The sequence below is a fragment of the Stegostoma tigrinum genome, chromosome 12, assembly GCF_030684315.1.
Source record: "Stegostoma tigrinum isolate sSteTig4 chromosome 12, sSteTig4.hap1, whole genome shotgun sequence".
In the NCBI taxonomy this organism is placed as follows: domain Eukaryota; kingdom Metazoa; phylum Chordata; class Chondrichthyes; order Orectolobiformes; family Stegostomatidae; genus Stegostoma; species Stegostoma tigrinum.
In genome coordinates this window covers 8,990,753-9,007,081 of record NC_081365.1, presented here as the reverse complement: position 1 = coordinate 9,007,081, position 16,329 = coordinate 8,990,753, and the positions used below count along the sequence as shown (strand labels likewise).

The 16,329-nt window shown below is 45.2% G+C and overlaps 1 protein-coding gene across 1 annotated transcript in view; it reads right to left on the bottom strand.

The window, feature by feature from the left end:
* Window positions 1-2,289: 2,289 nt before the first annotated feature.
* The window catches only part of cxadr (CXADR Ig-like cell adhesion molecule), a 112,358-nt gene continuing 98,318 nt past the window's right edge, over window positions 2,290-16,329 (bottom strand). Inside the window, exon 8 of the mRNA XM_048540517.2 lies at window positions 2,290-4,094. Within this exon, the coding sequence (XP_048396474.1) occupies window positions 4,035-4,094 (60 nt within the window). The 3' untranslated portion in view covers window positions 2,290-4,034. The remainder of the gene's footprint in view (window positions 4,095-16,329) is intronic.

The following is a 16,329-nucleotide window of genomic DNA, read 5'->3' as shown; positions in this document are numbered from 1 at the left end:
CTAAATGCAAGTGTTACGTTATTAAAATGGTAAAAATGAGCCAAGTTATTTCACAGGTGAGTTAACAGACACATACTGATGCTGACTGAAAAAGGATAGGATCAGAATTAAATAATTTTGCGGGTTCTGCTCTGCAATTTGATCATGGCACGTGTTTCTCAAGCCCATTGTACTTTCTCCCTGGATCCCCTTTCTAATCTCTCTACCTCTGTGTTGTGTACACCTAATGATTTGGCCTCCACATCTTTCTGCAGCAATGAGTTCCACAGGTTTACTGTGCTCTGGCGAAAGAAATTCCTCCTCTTCTCAATTCTAAATGGGTTGTCCCATTAGTCTAAGGCTATGCCCTCAAGTCCTCATTTCCTACTGGTGTAAACATCTTCATGTCCTCTCTAAGATAACAAGGTGTAGAGCTGGATGAAAACAGCAGTCCAAGCAGCATCAGAGGAGCAGGAAGGCTGACGTTTCAGGCCTAGACCCTCCTTCCTTTTTCTGAAGAGCCTAGGCCCAAAACATCAGCCTTCCTGCTCCTCTGATGCTGCCTGGCCTGCTGTGTTCATCCAGCTCTGCACCTTGTTCTCTCAGATTCTCCAACATCTGCAGTTCCTACTATCTCATGTGCTCTCTATTGAGGTCTGTCAGTATTCTGAGATTTCCCCCTTATCCTTCTAAACTCCATCGTTTACAGACGTGGAGTCCTCAATTTCTCCTCAGACAGCAAGCCCTTCATCCCCAGCATCATTCTTGTAAGTTTCTGATGGAGCCCCTCTAACCCTATTGCATCTTTCCCTTGATTATGAGACCCAAAACTGCTCACAATATTCCAGATGCGGTCCGATCAGAGCCTTATACAGCAGCACATCTCTGCTATCGTAATCTAGTTCTCTTAAAATGAGTACCAGCATGGCATTTACCTTCCCAACTGCTGACTGAGTCTGCATGTTAACCTGAGGAGCATCCTAAAATAGGACTCCTAAAACCCTTTGTGCTTCAGATTTCCGAAGCGTTTCTCCATTTAGAAAACAGTCAATGCCACTATTCTTCCCGCCAAAGTGCAAAGCCTCCAACCACTTTGTCAATATTCCCTGTTTCTTCGCCCGTCTTTGTGTCATCTGCAATCTTAGCTAAAATGCTCTCAGTTCCTTTGTCTGGATCATTAATGTATAACATGAATAGTTGTCATTTGTACTGACACCTGCAGAACTAGACTAGTCACTGACTGTCACCCTGAAAAAAGACACCTTTATCCAATCTGCCAGTCAGCCAATCTTCCATCCATGCCACTGGCACCATGGGCTCTTATTTTAATTAGCATCTGCCTGAGTGGCATCTCATCAAAGGCCTTCTGGAAATCCAAATAGATCGTGTACAGTGGCTCTCCTTTGTCTAACTTGGTCATCAGCCTCTTGAAGAATTCGAACAGAGTTGTCAGACATTCTAATGATGAGTACACACCCCTGAGACCTTAGTTGAAAAGATATGCCTTGGAGGCAAACAGAAGGTGACAGAAAGAGTATCCAGGCTATGGGCCCAGACAGCTGAAGTGCAGGAAATGGAGCCAGCGTTTGAGCAATGATTGACCTCCGAGGGTTGTGAAGCTGGTGGAGACCATGGATCTGAGGAGGGGGTGTGAGTCAGAAAACAAAAATGATAACTTTAACCTCAAAGCGATTCTGGACCAGGAGTTGATTGTAAATCAGAGACTGAAGGGACGGAGGGAGAATGAGACTTGGAACAAAATAAGAGGCAATGTTTTTCTTTTGGCCATTCTTTGTTCATCCATCAAGAAAGATGTAACCCCTTATCCTTCACCAAATTAAACATCCAAATGTTTCTTCAGTGGTTGCAAGAGAGTTTCCCTTCAATAGTTTCCAGGTGAAGTTCCATCCGTATATCTTGGGGAATTTTGAATGATTGAGGGAGATCGTCACTGGTCAGTGACGCTGTGAGACTCGATTGAGTTTAAAACCGGGTTGGTGATTTGCATTCTGGGGAAATGGCGTTGAGGGATTTGGTGATTTGGGGGCCATACAATATTGAGGATTGTTGGGGCTGGGGGATGATGAGAGCAAGGAAGTGAGTCATTTCTGTTAACCATAACTGAGCTCCTGGTCATCTTCTACACAGTGGCTTGGAATGCTTTGCAATTACAAACAGAACTTCTGACTGTGAAACACCCTCTCAGTAACTCTGTTGGATCGGTCAACTCAGATCACAGGCTTAATCATTGAACCTCCTCAACAGTTTAAGAGCCAACCACTCATGTCACATACAGTTAACTTTTCAGTGTTAATTGAATCCATCACTTGATTTATTTTTTAAAAATGATTACAATAGAACTAACACACCAGAACTTACAAAATAGAAATGAAAATTGTGAAATTAGATGCATTTTCTGATAAAGAAACTGCACCTGCAATTTTAGCCTGTCCTTGCTGTATGATGATCGATGGGGATATTGTGTTTTTGCTGTACAGTCAGACAGTCTATGGTAAAGTTCACTCCCTTTGTCCAGTTTTTTGAAGCCAGTTGTGTGCAATGGTGCAAAGCAGTTTATTTTGCTGCACTCCATTCACCGCAGCAACTCATTGAATATCCTTCAGCAGCATCTTCCAAACTGATAATTTGTACTTACCAGAGGGACACAGGCAACAGATACACGAGAATGCCACCTTAGGCTAACCTTAACATGTTGACATTTTCTATATCCTCTCTCAATGAGTGTGGGTATCACTGGCGAGGCCAGTGTTCATTGGCCATCCACAATTGCTATTTCACTGACTTGGTAGGCCACTTCTGAGGCCAACACTGTGGACCCGGAGTCACATGTAGGGCAAGGTAAAGTCTCCATAGTCTCAGACAGCCATTGGGCTGCTCTCTCACTAGAGAGAGAAAACTGATGTTGAGTTTAACCTGAGGGTCAACAAACCTCAGGTGAGGGGCGACGTTGACAGGAAAGGACGTTCATGGTAACCTCAGGCAGTGCAGGAATTGTGATGGTATCACTTTGCATCCCAAACCAGCCACTCAGTGCATTGACATTTTAAAGTTACAATAACTGAATTCTTTCCCTGAAGGAGGCGAGTGAACCAAATTGGCATTTGCAACAATAGGATCACAGCACATTTGCTGTAACTTTTTTAAAAAATTAAATCTGACTTTATTAATGGAGGTTAAATTCTACCAGCTACTGTGAGGGGTTTGAACTTAAAGCATTAATGTATTAACGTGGGCCTCAGGACCTGAGGCAGAACCACTACCACTATGCCACCAACATTTGTGTATACTTACTGCTTGAAAGTTGGGTTATTTATGGATGATGTAACTGAGATATTTTAAGCGCTAACAAATCCGATCAGAAGAATCCATCTGAGGTAAGGAGACAGCATCTTCAAATTAGAGCCAGGTCATTCAAGAGCAAAATCAGGATGCTTTTCACAAATAGTGAGAACCAAAAGCCCTCATCCCCAATTAATTCTAAAAGCTGAAAGTTTTCAAACCTTCTTAGGCTGAGATGGATAGACCGCTGTTGGGCAGTGGGATTAGAAGATGCAACTAATTATGATTGAAGTCTATGTTAGTCATGAGTCAAAGAGCAATCTTGGGGGGCTGAATGGCCTCCTGTTTCTGCATATTCCAGGAAGGAGATGATTGATTCAGCTGCCTGGAGAAACCAAGAACTATGTTTGGCCTTCATTCTGCTCTGTGACTGCCCCAGAGCTCTGCGGAATGATGGTGACAGGCTGTTGAGAATGTGTCTTAAACATAGGTGGTAGTCAGTGGGAATATCACAATGAGCAGAAGCTGCTGGCTACATTTCATTCCTCTGAGCCAAAGCTTCACACGGCAATCAATTTGACATTTTAAACATTTCAGAAGAGCGACAAGCTGGTATTATAATTGTACAATATTGATTGGCAAATCCTTATAATCAAAGAGGAATAATTTCATCTCCCACACATCCTGTGAATGAGTTGAAGTATTTGAACTGTTCTGCTAGAATAGAAATGATTCTGTAGATGGGGACTGCTTCGTCACACAATGGACATCGAGTTATATGCCTGGGATCTTTCTTCTGCCCTTTGTCCATATTCCTAAAGAGAGAGAGGGAGAATGCTGACTTATGTCACACATGCAGAGACACATAGAGAGGACTGAAGTAAAATCCCAAATAAAAACCGAAAGAACTGCGGATGCTGTAAATCAGGAACAAAAACAAAGTTGGTGGAGAAGCTCAAAAGCTGACAGTTCAGGCCTGAACCTTTCATCAGAGCCGGGGATGGGGAGAGGGTTCTGAAATAAGTAGGGAGAGAGGGGGAGGAAGATCGAAGATCCCCTTCCCCCACTACATCCCAAAACCAGCCCAGCTCGTCCCCGCCTCCCTAACCTGTTCTTCCTCTCACCCATCCCTTCCTCCCACCTCAAGCCGCACCCCCATTTCCTACCTACTAACCTCATCCTAACTCCTTGACCTGTCCACCCTCCCCAGACTGACCTATCCCCTCCCTACCTCCCCAACTATACTCTCCTCTCCACCTATCTTCTCCTCTATCCATCTTCGGTCCGCCTCCCCCTCTCCCTATTTATTTCAGAACCCTCTCCCCATCCCCCTCTCTGATGAAGGGTCTAGGCCCGAAACGTCAGCTTTTGTGCTCCTGAGATGCTGCTTGGCCTGCTGTGTTCATCCAGCTTCACACTTTGTTATCTCAGATTCTCCAGCATCTGCAGATCCGCATCTATGGAGGAGAAAACAGAGTTAACGTTTCGGGTCTGGTGACCCTTCCTCAGAAGTAAAATCTTATCTGCGTTGGTATGTGTAACTGGTTAACAGGTTCAAGAGGGAGCGTCAAGTTCTGTTTTCTTCACTCATGGACGTGGGTGTTGCCGGCTGGGCCAGCATTTACTGCCCATCCCTAGTTGCCCTTGAGAAGGTGGTGGTGAGCTGACTTCTGAGACCGATACAGCCCCTGTGCTGAGGGTTGACCTACAATGCCGTTTGGGAGGGAATTCCAAGATTTCGGCCCAGCGACAATGAAGGAACGGTGATATATTTCCAAGTTAGGATGGTGAGTGGCTTGAAGGGGAACTTGGATGGGGCGGTGTTCCCCTGTATCTGTTGCCCTTGTCCTTCTAGATGGAAGTGGTCATGGGTTTGGAAGGTGCGGTCTGAGGATCTTTGGTGAATTTCTGCAGAGCATCTTGTAGATAGTACACACTGCTGCTACTGAGTGTTGGTGGTGGAAGGAGTACATATGACACCATTAAGCAGATTGCTTTGTCCCCAGGATGGTGTCAAGCTTCTTGAGCCACTTCACTGGCCTCAAAACGTTAACTCTGTTTCTCTCTCCACACATGCTGCCAGACCTGCTGAGTTTCTCCAGCAATTTTTGCTTTTGTTTCGGATTTGCACTATCCACAGTTTTTTGTTATATTTCGGGAAAGAGCTATTTGCTGTGCTCCCATCCACAAGCCAGCATCCACCAACACGCCGAATCCTTGGGTAGGTGCTTAGCTGATCCACTGCACAGATATCACAGGTTTCTGAAAACCTATCTCACTTTCACATGCTACTGTGAATGTCTGGTACAGTCATAAGGTGTCAAGGGCAAACTTTTAAACACAGCGTGTAAACTGGGTTGGTCATTCTTAACAAATGTTAAATGAGGCAGCTCACCACCATCTTGTCAAGGGCAACTAGGGACAAGCTCCATCGGCGATGTTCACGTCCAATCAGTGAGTGAAAACAAACATGACCACATCAACAAAATGTAATGCTTTCCTGATAATGGGCATCCATTTGGAGCCTCCTGTGCTCAGTGAGGCTTGCAGTCTCACTCAAGACAAGCTTAAAAAAAACACTTGTTTGATCTGCGTACTAGCTATGGGTTGTTGGGTGACAAAGACAATAGGGTTTGTCCTTGCAGCTCAGTACTTCTGCATGAGCTAACCAATGCATACAAAAGTGATAACAAAGTGTGAAGCTGGATGAACACAGCGGGCCAAGCAGCATCTCAGGAGCACAAAAGCTGATGTTTCGGGCCTCGACCCTTTATCTTTGATCCACCTCCCCCTCTCTCCCTGTTTATTTAAGAATCCTCTCCCCATCCCCCTTTTCTGATGAAGGGTCTAGGTGCTCCTCCAGCCCCACACTTTGCCATCTTGGATTCTCCAGCATCTGCAGTTCCCATTATCTCAGGCATACAAAAGTAATCTCCTTTCAGACTTATTCTTCCTCGTGATGGGCTCTGCTACAACGTGAATTAATCAGGTGGTTGGGTGACTCACAATTGTGAGTGGGTTTTCCACATACAGAATGAAGGAGTCTTTCCATTTGCAAACATTATGCAGATAAGGGGGAAGTCACCATAGCCCTGTGGACTCCATAGAGACAGATGAGTGGTGATGGTTTAACCTGAGGGTCACTATGCCTCAGGCAACGGGAGAGGTCGAGAAAGAGAGACTTTCATGGTAACCTCAACTAGTTCAGGAATTGAATCCACATTCTAAGTAGCACTCTGCATCGTGCACCAGCCGTCCAGCCAACTGAGCTAGCACCCAACGCACTTGAGCTAGAATTATAAAAGAATGACAATACGCTATTTTCTAGAGAAGATAGCAAAATATACAAGACACATTTGGTTCTGAAAGAGCAACTGTGATCTGTGATGCTTGGTTCGGAATACACTTACAGGAAAGATATGACCCTGACTGGAGGGTCGCAATCTCATAGAATCACTACAGGGTGAAAAGAGGCTATTTGGTCCATCAAAGAACCCAGACCCATGCCCCACAATATCTCTGTAACCTTGCATTTTACCATGGCCAATCAGCCTAACCCACACTCCTTTTGACTGTGGGAGGGAACCTGCACAGACAGGGAGAGTGCGTAAACCCCTCGAAGACAGTTACCCGAGGATAGAATCAAACCCTGGGTCCCTGGCGCTGTGAGTCACCATGCTGCCCACATATCAGCTGTTTCAGACTGAGTTGAGGAGAAATTTCTTCACTCAGACGATCACAGATCTTCGGCTTCCTCTGTCCCGGGGGTTGCCCATTTATTATGTTCTAATTTGAGAATTATTAGTTTTAGGGGACTAAGGAAATGAAGAGAAATGGGGATGTGGTACAAAAGTGGGGGCTTGAAGGTCAGCCATATTCACACTGAACAGCAGGGCAGGTCTCTATCAGGCTATTAGCTAGAAGTTGACTCGCTTGTGGAATCTGAATGAATAAAGTTTGAGAGCCACAAGTAAAGCATAGTTCTCCAGAGCCATATTGAGCTTTGTCAAAACCATTTTGTTTCTTTATTCTTTTACCGGATATGGGCATCATTGGCAAGACCAGCAGGTATTCCTCTACTGTCCTTGAACTTCTGGCAAGTAGCTTGCCAGGGCCATTGAGAGGGCAGTTGAGAATTGTTGCAAGCCACAAATCACATGTAGGTCAGACCAGGTAAGGACAGCAGACTTCCTTCCCTGAAAGACCATCAGACTTTAAGAAATAGGAACTGGACTGAACCATTCAGCCCCTTGAGCCTGCTGCACAATTCAGTAGGATCATGGCTGGTCTCACATTCCTCACAACCACTTTCACCATAACCTTGAGTCCCCAGCTGATTAAGAAACTATCTCAGCCCTAAATATCCACAAGGACTCTCTGCCACAAAACGCTCCATGTGCCTATGAATAGAATTCCAACTTGTTTAGCCTTTGATCATAAGACAGTCCCTCCACTCCAGGGATTGCTGGAAAAACTCAGTCGGTCTGGCAGCACTTTCGGGTCCTGTGATCCTTCTTCAGAAAACCTCTTCTGTTGCGAAGAATAGTCCCCAGACCTGAAACGTTAACTCCAATTTCTCTCCACAGATGCTGCAAGATCTGGTTTTTCCGGCAATTTCTGTTTTTGTTTCTGATTTCCAGCATGTGTAGCTCTTTCCGGTTTTTATCCCCTCTTTACCAGGGATCACTTTCTGACCTCCAATGAAATAATATCTATCCTTTAAACAAGGAGACTCAAACAGGTCACAGTTCTCCAGCTGTACATGAGTTTTTACAACAAGAAACTGCTGCAAACGTGCAGCAGGTCTGGCAGCATCTGTGGAGAGAAATTTCCAGCAACCCACTATTCTTTGGTCTTTTTGGGGGTTTTTACAACAATTGATGAACGCTTCATGGCTGCATCACTGAGATTAACTTTGAACTCCAGGCCTTTTATTTTCCAAATATCTCCAACTGGTAATCAGAATTGGAATTTCATCAAGATCCATCTCTTTAAACATTAACTCCTTCCATCGCTCGCACTGCATCTAACATTTGCACAGCAAAAATTTTTGCAGAGCTCATTCACCAAGGAGTCCACCTCTCAGAGAGGGTGTAGAGTATGAATTTGTGATTCAACTATAACTCAGTACTCCAACTAGAGTCCCTGATGGGAGCTGTTGGAATGTAATTATTAAAACCACCAGAGGGCAGCAAATCACAAGCCACACACCGACAAGTACCTGCATTTGAATGACAACTTTAACACATTGTAACATGGAATCCCTAAAGTGTGGAAATAGGCCCTTCAGCCCAACAAGTCCACACCGACCTTGGACTATCCCACCCAGACCAATCTCCTTATAACCCCTGTGAGCTACACATCCCTGAACACTATAGGCAATTTAGCATGGCCAATCCACCCAGCCTGCACATCTTTGGAGTGTGGGAGGACACCACAGGACCTGGAGGAAACCCACACAGTCACAGGGAGAATGTGCAAACTCCACACAGACAGTTGCCCGAGGCTGGAATCGAACCCAGGTCCCTGGAGCTGTGAGGCTGCAGTGCTAGCCACTGAGCGACCGTGCCACTCCTCACCAGGTGCTTCACCGGAAAAGTATCAGACAGAAATGGGTGTCAAGGCAAGCAAGGACACAGTAAGACTGATGATCATGGATTATGAGGAAGGTAATGGAATCAAGATATTGGAGATGACAAAGTGTGGAGCAGGGTGAACACAGCAGGCCAAGCAGCATGCCAGGAGCACAAAAGTTGATGTTTTGGGCCTAGACCCTTCATCAGAAAAGGGGATCTCTCTCCCACTGCAACTCTCTTGTAATCTCTTCAGCCTTGAAACCACTCGACCATGTCCTGAAGCAGACCAGGTAGTGCAGCCACATCACCTTCCTCAGCACCTGCCCATGGGCTACAGTCCACATTCAAGCCTTCCCAATTTGGCCCTAACCATGACCATATCTAGCTTTTCTGATGAAGGGTCTAGGCCCAAAATGTCAGCTTTCCTGCTCCTATGATGCTGCTTGGCCTGCTGTGTTCATCCAGTTCCACACTTTGTTATGTGAGGAAGGGGTGTGTGCTGCTGTTAGAGAATCAGGGAGAGAGGGTGGGCAGTATGTTACAGAGACAGGGAGAGAGGCAGAGGGTGGGCACTGATGTTACAGAGACAGGGAGACAGGCAGAGGGTCAGTACTGATGTTACAGAGACAGGGAGAGACGCAGAGGGTGGGCGCTATGTTACAGAGGCAGGGTGAGAGGCAGAGGGTGGGCGCTAATGTTACAGAGGCAGGGAGTCAGCACTGATGCTACAGAGAAAGGCAGTGGATGGGCACTGATGTTACACAGACAAGGAGAGAGGCAGAGGATGAGTGCTATGTTACAGAAATGGGGAGAGGCAAACCCAGATAGGAATGTGAACACACTTGGTGGATCAGCAATGTATGCAACTCACCAAGTTGGGGAATGGGATTTGGCACGAGTCTGGATCACAGCAATAAGTTTTGGATGAGTTGGTCTCGATGGAGGATTTGAAGGCAGGCAGCTGTGAAATATCCACCATTTTAGGGAGGACAAGCAAACCACTCCCAAAGTATGACAGAAACTGTGAGGATTCTCCAGAAACCACTGGAGTCAGGGAGGGGTCCCAGAGGTCTGTAAAATGGCTAGTGTAACACTCCTGTTTAAGACGGGAGAGAGGCAGTAAACAGGAATCTATAGGCCTGTTAGCCTGACCTCTGTTGTTGGTAAAAGTTTAGAGTCATTAAGGACGAGATAGAGCGTACTTGGAAGTGCATGGTAAAATGGGGAGGCAGTGGCCCTGATGATATTATTGTTGGACTGTTAATCCAGAGACCCAGATAACATTCTGGGGAGAGATAATGGGAACCGCAGATACTGGAGAATCCGAGATAACAAAATGTGGAGCTGGATGAACACAGCCGGCCAAGCAGCATCTTAGGAGCACAAAAGCTGAAGTTTCGGGCCTAGACCCTTCACCAGAAAAGGGGGAGGGGGAGATGGGGCAGACAGATCGAAGATGGAAGGTCCAGGCCCGAAACGTCAGCTTTTGTGCTCCTAAGATGCTGCTTGGCCCGCTGTGTTCATCCAGCTCCACACTTTGTTATAGGTTCTGGAGACCCAGGTTCAAATCCTGCCATGGCAACCAGTGGAATTTGAGTTCAATAAAATATCCAGAATTAAGAATCTAATGATGACCGTGAATCCATTGTCGATTGTCAGGGAAAAACCTATCTGGTTCACTAATGTCCCTTAGGGAAGGAGGCTGTCATCCTTACCTGGTCTGGCCTACATGTGATTCCACAGCAACGTGGTTGACTCTAAGCTGCCCTCTGGGCAATTAGGGATGGGCAATAAATGATGCCTGGCCAGTTAAGCCCTCATCCCATGAATGAAAAATGAAAAAAATATAGGTTCAGAGATAGTAGGACTGTAGATGCTGGAGACCATTTCTGAAGAAGGGTCTAGGCCCGAAACGTCAGCCTTCCTGCTCCTCTGACGCTGCTTGGCCTGCTGTGTTCATCCAGCTCTACACCTTGTTATCTCAATAAAAAAAGGGCTGAGTCAGCATAGCTTCGTCATGGGGACTTCACGCCTGACAAACCTGTTAGAATTCCTTGAGGCAGTAAGGAGCAAGTTAGACTAAGGACAGCAAGAGGGCATGATCTATTTAGATTTCCAGAAGGCCTCTGACAATGTGCCACATAGGAGGCTGCTAAATAAGAAAAGAGCCAATTGTGTTAGGGGCAAGGTACTGGCATGGATTGACTGGCAGAAGGCAGAAAATGTGGATAAAGGAGACGTTTTTCTGATTGGCAGTCAGTGACTAGTGGAATTCCACAGGGGCCAGTGTTGGGACCAGAGCTATTTATCTTTTACATAAACAATCTGAACAAAGGAACTGAGGGCACTGTTGTGAGGTTTGCAGATGACTCAAAGATAGATGGAAGGACGGGAAGTTTTGAGGAAACAGGGAGGCTGCAGAAAGGCTGCTAGATAACCCCACAGCCAGGGGGAGCTAGTGTTCGGTTTGGGCTTCTTTGCTGAAAAGAGCACCATTGACCGATTCAGAGTGAGATCAGGAGGTTGTATCGTAACCCCAACAAACTATTGCAATCCGTGTGTGTACTAGCTGGAAGACAGATCGCATCAGATTCAACACTAATCTCTAAAGAGGTAGCATTTTGGACAATTACACGCAATGCTATGGGGAAAGAACAGCTGAACAAGACTGTTTGTAGCTCCTCTTCTCATCTCTAAGGTGACTGTGGGACTTTCCAGGTGTGCTTGGCCTGCTGTGATCATCTAACTCCACACTTTGTTATAACGTTCTGGAAACCTGTGTGCTTCCTGTATTTCAACCAAAACTAGATTTAAAATCATCCATCTGATAGTGTATTGGGGTGCCCCAGTGCCTTTAATGCTTTTTGGCTTGTGATGATGGTGACTGGGAATAGGTTTGATAAGTATACTACTTGTGCTGAGAACCAGTATGATACAGGTGACATCTGCATGGTAGAACAAGGAGAGGATGCATACCAAGGTCAAATAGCCTGTCCATACACACTGTGTAGGCTCACCGCTGAAGAATGACAACTCAAGGAAGGTACCGAGAGACAAGTGGCATGGTAACGCATTGATTGCATCACTGGCCTCCTCATTCCAGGGGCCCAGGTTAATATTCCCGAGAATAAGAATTCAAATTCCACCAAGGCATTTTGACATGAAGTTTTAAAAATGAATAGGAAAATAAAAAGCAGACAACAAGAAGGAGAGGTGATAACCTAGTGGTAATATGGATAGATTAACCTGTGTGACCCAGGTTTGAATCACACTGTGGCAAACGGTGGGATTACAATCTAATGAAAATTGGGAAATCAGAGGCCTTAAACCAATGCTAATTGCTGCAAAAACCCATCTGGCTCACGAATGACTCTCGTGATTCCAGACCACAGCAATGTGGCTGACTCTTAACTGCCCACTGAGCAATAAATACAATGCTGGCTTTCCCAGCAATGACCAAATTCCACAATTGAATAATTTCAAAAAGGTTTCAAGAGAAGGCAGTATTATTCGAGAGCCTGAGCTCTTCTGGATTGAACAGGTTTTTCCAGCTTTACAGCCTAGCAACAAAACCCAATCAATATTAAGTAACATTTTGACCTGTAGGTGTGTACATTATCCCCTTGTGTTTAATGAAATATAGGAGCAGGAAAAAGGAAATTAAACTACACCAAATGGAGAATTACTTAAATGTGTTTGTCCTCACTCAAATGTTAATGCCACTCTTACCCTGGCATCTGAAGTTTTGAGCTAGTGTTTTATAATAATAGGAATAAAATTGCTGCTTTATAAAGTGCCCCCATGTTGGTTAGGGAATGCTCAGAATCAGGGGAGATGAAGTTGGAGGTGGAGAAAGCTTGAGTGCTGCACGAAAGCTGATATGTTCACTAAAACGTAGACAGGGAAGATCGGGCATCTATTCTCTCAAATAAAGGCTGAGGGATAACTCATTAGAAGCATTTTAGAGAAATAAACTTGAGGGCATCAATAGTAAGTGAGGCAAGTAGGAAATTCAGGAGACAATTACTCCTACCCTCATTCCCGGCAATCTCCCACTGAGTCAGAAAAACTCACAAAGGTAGGAGATAGTAGGAACTGCCGATGCTGGAGTATGAGCTAACAAGGTGTAGAGCTGGATGAACACAGCAGGCCAAGCAGCATCAGAGGAGCAGGAAGGCTGACGTTTCGGGTCTGGACCCTTCTTCAGAAATGGGGGAGGGGAAGGGGCTCTGAAATAAATAGGGAGAGGGGGAGGCGATGACAGAAGGTGGATAGCGGAGCAGATAGGTAGAGAGAAGTCAGACTGGTCAAGGAGGCGCGGATGAAGCCAGTAAAGGTGAGATAGGTAGAGAGTTGGGACGGGGTTGGTCAGTGAGGTGGGAGGAAAGATGGACAGGTCAAGGAGGCAGGGATGAGAGGGATGGCTGGTCTTTAGATGAGGTTGGGGGTGGGGAGATTTTAAAGCTTGTAAAGTCAATATTGAGACCATTGGGTTATAGGGTTCCCAGGTGGAATACGTGAAGCATCAACGCTCGGTTCGTGACAAACAACAACACCTCTTAGTCGTGGACCACTTCAACTAACCACCCCCCACCCACTCCGTGGACAACAGGTCCATCCTAGGCCTCCCCCAGTGTCACAACGATGCCACCCAAAAACTGGACGAACAGCAACTCATATTCCACCTGGGAACCCTCAGCCCAATAGTCTCAATGTGGACTTCACAAGCTTCAAAATCTCCCCACCCCTGAACTCATCCCAAGATCAGTAACGCCTCTCACCCCCGCCTCCTTGACCTATCTGTCTTTTCTCCCACCTATCCACTCCTCCCACCTCATTGATCAATGCCATCCCAACTTGCTGCCAGTTCATCTCATCCCCGCCTCCTTGACCTGTTGGTCTTCTCTCCATCTAACTGCTCCAGTATACACCTTCTATCATCGCCTCTCTCGCTCTCTCAATTTATTTCCTTCAGAGCCCCCTTCCCTTCCCAACTTCTGAAGAAAGGTCCAGACCCAAAACGTCAGCTTTCCTGCTCCTCTGATGCTGCCTGGCCTGCTGTGTTTATCCAGCTCCACACCTTCTTATCACAAAGGTAGGAGCAGTTGCTGTGGATAACACCTACATTGCAGAGGGACATGATAAACAGAAGGGAGAAACAGATAGAGGATAATGTTTAGAAGGTGCGACGTATGTGAACGTGATTTGGGTGCTGCTAAACAAACAGACCTTTTGGGGCAACCAGCCTATTCTGATCTCTGTTACCAAAGTCATATAGTTACAGAGGCTTCACTAAAAATATTGTTTATCTCTAGTCTGCTGAAAACCCAACAGTTGTAATTGCATAATTGATGGCATACTCAAACACTACTTGTCTCTTGTCAGCCCAAACCTGCACATTGTCCAGCTCTTGCTTCATGTGCAAAGAGGCTGCAACAGTATCTGAGGAGTTGCAAACATTATGCAATCATCCCCAATTCTAGCTTTATGGGGATCATAAGATCAGAAGGGCTTTATTGTTTTATTAGTCCATGGGATTTGAACATAGGTTATTGCTGAAGTAGATTGGGTCTGGGGGACTACTCTGAGCAACTCATACACAGATGTTCCTGAATTGAGATGATTTACCTCCAACAACCCATGGCCATTTTCTTCTGCGGCAGGTATGACCCTAACCGGTAAGATTTTTTTTCTCCTAATTCTTATCGACTTCAGTGTTGCTGGGACTCCTCGATCAGACAAATAATGCCTCGATGTGATAGGCAGTCATTCTCACCTTGCCTCTGCAGGTCAGCTTTTTTGTCCATGTTTGGACCAAGGCTGAAATGAGGTGTCCTGGCAGAAGCCAAACTGAAGACCGGTGAGCAGGCTTTATTTGCAAGTGTCGTTTGAAAATGCTGTTGATGACACTCGTATTCCATTACTTTGTTGATGTTTGACACTGGATTGCTAGGTCAGTAAATGGCTGGGTTGGGTTTATCCTGCTTTTTATGAACAGGACATACTGGGACAATTTTCCACATTGTCCAGTAGAGTCCCATCTCGTAACTATACCGAAACAGCTTCGTTAATGTTGGGTAAAAGCTGAAAGAACTGCAGATGCTATAGATCAGAAACAGAAATACAAATTGCTGGAAAAAGCTCAGCAAGTCTGGCAGCATCCATGCGGAAAAATCAGAGCTAATGTTTCAGGTCATGTGAACCATTCTAAGGAAGTGGCTGTTGAGACCTGCTAAGCTTTTCCAGTAATTTCTATCTTCGTCACTAATGTTAATGTTTGGTCTGAAGCACACATAGAACATAGAACAAAACAGTGCAGAACAGGCCATTCGGCATCTTCAGTAATATTGCCAGAATGTTGTCAGGGCCCATAGCCTTTACAGTATTCAGTGCCATCAGCCAACTCAAGTGGTAGCTGTGCCACCAAACCACTCTTGTTGCTGGACATCAAACACTCTCACTCCGAGTACAAACTGCTCCCTTACCATCCTCAGTGTTTCCTCCAAGTCAGGTTCAACACAGTGGAGAAATGATTCATCTGCTGAAGGAGTGGGGGTTCAGTACATGGCCTCAACCGGAAGTTCCCTTGCCCAAATTTGACCTGATGCCATGAGATTTCATGTAGCTGGCAGTCAATGTCGATGACCCATAGGTATACCTCTTTACCAGTGCATTGCCACCCCTGCTGGATCTGTCCTGTCTAGGGCTGGTGTTGGTGGGGTCTGGAATGTCATACTCAGACACATCAGGATGTTGCTTGACTAGTCTGAGAAATGTCCCTCCTAATTTTCCCCATATACGTTAGCAACAAAGTCAATGGGCTGTGCTTTTTGCTGTCATTTCCAATGCATAAGGTAACGGCAGGTGGTCAGTCTGTTTTTATTCCTTTCTTCAGACTTTACAGATTTTTCTTTAATAACTGAGTGGCTTGCTAGTCCATCTTAGAGGGCAACTAAGAGTCAACCACATTTCATGAATCTTCAGTCACATGTAGACCATACCAGATAAGAACAGAGACTCTCTAAAAATCATTCGTAAACAATATAATAATTACATTGTCAGCAAGACACTAGCTTTTTTTAAAAAAATTTTAATGAAATCAAATTTCACTATCTACCATACTGGCTGGGGCTCAGGACTACTGTGGCCACTATAGCAAGTGCAACAAAAATGTTCATTCCTGGTGAGATTGCAAGGCATCAATTAAACAACAGTGGTCTCTGGTTAAAAGCCTACACCTCAGATACTTCTAAACTTTATATTTGCTTAATCTTCCTTTTATACTGACTCCATCCCTTTTTAATCTGTGTGCATATATGCTTGATGCCACATCTTCATTATTTTTCTCACATTAACAGATAAAATTGCTCCTTCATTCAAGAAAACTTTTTAATTAGTTCCTTACCAAATGCCTGCTGTGATTACATTCTTGCTGATGTAAATAAAAGAGGGGGTCCTGAGTCACCTTTCCTTA